General features: G+C 53.2%; 1 protein-coding gene across 8 annotated transcripts in view; it reads right to left on the minus strand.

The window, feature by feature from the left end:
- The window catches only part of Mob3c (MOB kinase activator 3C), a 9,868-nt gene that overhangs the window by 5,489 nt on the left and 277 nt on the right, over positions 1-4,102 (minus strand). The window contains exons 1-3 of one of the 8 annotated variants that reach the window (XM_010610238.2): positions 4,032-4,102; positions 3,002-3,082; positions 226-693 (exon numbers count right to left, since the gene is read on the minus strand). In XM_010610238.2, coding sequence (XP_010608540.1) covers positions 226-643 — 418 coding nt within the window. In that variant the 5' untranslated portion in view covers positions 644-693; positions 3,002-3,082; positions 4,032-4,102. The other 7 variants (XM_010610239.2, XM_019205409.2, XM_010610236.2 and 4 more) reach the window with 7 other exon arrangements.

A 4,102-nucleotide genomic window follows, 5' to 3' on the forward strand; every position in this document is an offset into this window, starting at 1 on the left:
AAAAAAAAAAAAAAAAAAAAAAAGAGAAAGAAAGAAAGGAAGAAAAAGGAAAACAAAATACTTCTTTGAGAACCTGTATTGCCTAATTATGCAGAAATGATTTCCATGAGATTACATTACGGGGATGAAAATCACTCACTCTCCAGGGCTGCTATATCAAACTAAATGCTGCCTCTGTGGATTGGGCTTCTGGTGACTCCCATCCTTTCTGGCCAGCGCACTCACCAACACGTGTGGGGAAGACATCCTCATCATTGATGAGGCCTTCGATCCAGTCCATGAGCAATGCCATGTATTGCGGTGCAGAGAGCTTGGCGGGCCGCCGGTACTGGTGCTCATCCTGCCAGCGATACTCGTAGCGGGGCCCGCCGGCCATGACAGGGCAGCTGGTCTCGCTGCAGCGCTCAGCCATGGTGCCGTAGATGAGATTGATGCGGTTGAAGAAGTCCACTACGTGCATTGCGATCCAGTCATCGATGTTCTCGCCAGGCGGTAGCCTCACCACACTGCGCAGGTCCAGGCCCGACTTGAGTGATGCCTGTGCCTTCTTGTACAGTTCAAAGCGCTGTGTGCCTGGCTCGAAGCGCTTCCGGGGCCGGAATGTCTTGTCCTTGGCAAACACCTGCTTCAGGCACAATGCCATGGCCAGAACTGATGCAGCTGGGTGGCCGGGGGCAGGGACCTAAGGATGCCCTGTCAGGGACAAGGGCAGGGGGAGTAGGTGGTCAGGGCCTTATCAAATGGTCTTTGAGTTCCTAATACATCGCTACTTTCTCACCTCTCAACCTTAGAGCAACCCCTGCACCTATAATCTGAATTCGAAGTCGTCCTTCCCAAGTCCAACGCGTACTCGGTTTCCAGGCGACTTTAGCTCCTCCTCCACGGGCCTCCTCGTGCCTGCTCTCGGCTTTCACCAACTCACCACTAGGGGGCTGGCCCTGGGTTCAAACAACTGCACATCAGACTAGCTGCAGATTGTTACAAAGGTGGGAGGGGCTCCTTCCGGCCCAACAGGAAACAGAGGCCTGGACCAGACGACCTCTGGAAGACCCGTAAACCAGCTGTATAGTGTGGGAGAGCCAGGCTGCATTGTGGGGAGGAGAAAGACCCCGGCTTTCAGCTTCCTCTGGGATATCCCGTAACCATCCGGTCACCGGCCATCGGGGATTCCCAGGGAGCACGAGGGACTTTTCTACCAAAAATATCCTTTCCTTTTTCTTAACGCTGAAAGAGGAAAGGGTCCTCACATGGCAGCTGGGTGGCCTCTGAGTGTGGCTGCAGGTTCTGGAGGAGGGGGAGGGTGCCAGGCCAAGAGCACGACTTCCTCTGCCAACAGCTGAGGGGCCTTCCTCCCAAGCCAACCTTATCCAAACATGAGCAAGTCACTGGCTGTCCTCTGCACCTGATACTCCAGACATTCCTACCTTGCCTGCTCCGCGCCTGACACAGGTGGGGTAGGGACTAGGAGGGCGGTCAGAGCTGTCCAGCTGAGCCTATCTATAGCTTTCTTTGCTTTGCCTCCTTCAACTGAAAGATCAGACTCAATAGATTTTGGAAGGCAGCAATCAGAGGCTCAGGCAGACACAAGAGTCCTGGGTTCTAGTACCAGCTCCACTACTGGGATGTTGGGTAACACTTGTAGCATCATGGATTTGGCCAATGAAAATCCTGGGTCACTCTGCTAGAGTCAGGTTTCTGAGGGTCTCAGGGCAGTCATTCTTCTCTCCTGTGAGTGTATAAGGTAGTAGGAAATGCAGACCCAAGTATCTGCTGAGAATGGAATATGGAGCCACAAGCTATTCCTTAACCTTGACCCAAGACTGAGTGCTGAGGCTGAGTATAAGCTAAGCACTGAGCTGGGACTTGTGCTTTGATCCTGCTGAGTCCGAGCTTTGACTCTAGCCTGACATTGAGGTTTGAATACAACCATAGACAAAGCCTGGCCTTGACTTCAGACTGACCCTGGATCACTGAGCCCAGATCTCCTTTCCTGGAAGCCACTCACATCTCTGGTAACTGTTGGGGCAGGATTGGGAAGGGAGGGTGGGACAAGTGTCAACAGAGTATAACTAAAGGCATAGCACATATGGAGGGGATGCTGTTTCTAGCAATAAATTAAATTAGTGGAGAAGATTTTGGAACAATGATCCTTCTTATTTATACCCACAACAGGCAGGCCAGGATAGGAACATTTAGGAAAAATAAGAGCTGTTCGGAAAGCAGCAACAGTCTCTCAGAAGGACTTTTTCCTCTTGAAAAAAAACCCTTAAAGATGAAGAAGGTTCTCTCTTTCATCCCCACTCCCTATTTCTTTCCAAAAAAGTGCCAGGGTGGGGTCTGAGCTTCCTGAGTGAAGAGGAGATTTCTATGTAGTTGAGACTGACCTAGAACTCACTGTGTAGCCCAGGCTGGTCCCAACTCACAGCGATCCTCCTGCCTCAGCCTCCCGAGTGCTGGGATTACAGGCATGTGCCACCACACCGGGCTGTGAAGAGGAGATTTCTATGCTTCACTTGCCATCTCCATTTTAAACTGTGCTTAGGCAAGTACTTCCCAAATCATTCACACTGCAATTAGGTGGGATTCCCAGGTCCTCCACTGTCACATAATCCCCTTTACTGACAGTTACAGACTCTCACTCTGGCATTCAACACTATACCCTACCTCTCCTGCCCTATCTCCCTACACCAACTACCCTGGCTTCTTCTTGACCTCTGAACACAGCCCTTTTCTGCTGCTTGTGTATCCCTCCCACTGGCCTGACCACACTCCACCAGGTTCAGTCATGGCGTCTGGACCCTGCTGCTCCCACCCTATGACCAGCTGATGTCAGGGCCTGGCACAAAGTCAGTGCTCAGGCTTCAAAGGAAGGTTAGACTTAAGACTCTTGGAATTGAAATAGCTCCAAGAAACCAACCACCCCAACCCATTTGTTCAAATAGGGAAACTTTTTAGGTCCAGAAAGTACACTTGAGGAAACTGCATTCACATAGCAAGTTACAGGCAGAACTGGAAACTTAGGGAGGAGCTCAGCCTATGACAAGAGCAAAGGACCATTTTCCTGCACTGGCTGGTCACTGGCCTGGTGGAGATAAGGGAGAGAAAAGAACAGTAGAGGGAAAAGATCAGCAACTTCCTTTCAACCTGCTTCCTGTCTCTAATACAGTGACACTCCTTTGGGCACACCCCTCACCCCCAGCAACTTGGGCATCTGGACCAGGTCCCACATTCCTGCTGAAACTTTTCCAAGGAAAATGTAAGGTGGAAGTGGGTACAGGGCAGATGCCCTCCTATCCATGCCCCTTGTGGCTTTTCACTCCCACTTTCATTCCCTCACGAGACTCAAAGAACCTCCATCACCCTCTCTGATCTACTGCTGGCTCCCCTGTTAGCCCCATATCCTAATGCTGAGTGAATGGCCGGTTGGTTTGCTCACTCACTGCCTGCCTGTGGGCCGGCGTGGAGACCATAGGAGTTTCAGACATTAAGCCCCCTGCAGGGCCACTCCTCCCCCTTCGTGGGCCTGACACAGGAACTCAGCTTGAGGATGGTCCCAGGTTGCATTCAGAATCCGGCCTGGTACGCCTCGCAGGACAGATATACAAAAACAGAGGCGAAGGGCCGGGGATTTAGCTCAGCGGTTCGGTGGCCTGCCTTGCAAGCGCAAGGACCGGAGTTCAATCCCCGGTACCACCCCCCACCAAAAAAAAGAACCAGAGGCGAGGACTACACATCCTCCGTGCCGCCCACGCCCACCCAAGGCCACCCTCTACCCCCTAAGAATCTCTGCCACCAGCTGTCAGGGACAAGCAGGGCGGAGGAGCAAGCCTGACATTTCCGCTCCCAAAGACACGCCCCCCTCAACACAGCCACCCGACCCCGACTTTCGCTGTGGTGAGCCTCGGACCCTGGGCCGCAGTGTGGGCAGCCCGTCTCCGGCCGGGGTCGCCTTAGACGGTGCCACGCCAGGACCGCAGGAGAAATGAAAGTGGAAGCAAGGCCGGCCCCGGCTGGCGCGGGCGCTCACTCACGGCGTCGCCTGGGCGGAAAGCTCGAGTCCTCCTCCGCGGCGACTCGGTCACATCCCAGCGCGCAGCACAGC

Source organism: Fukomys damarensis, unplaced genomic scaffold (genome assembly GCF_012274545.1).
Source record: "Fukomys damarensis isolate Sample0158 unplaced genomic scaffold, DMR_v1.0_HiC HiC_scaffold_23, whole genome shotgun sequence".
NCBI lineage: Eukaryota > Metazoa > Chordata > Mammalia > Rodentia > Bathyergidae > Fukomys > Fukomys damarensis.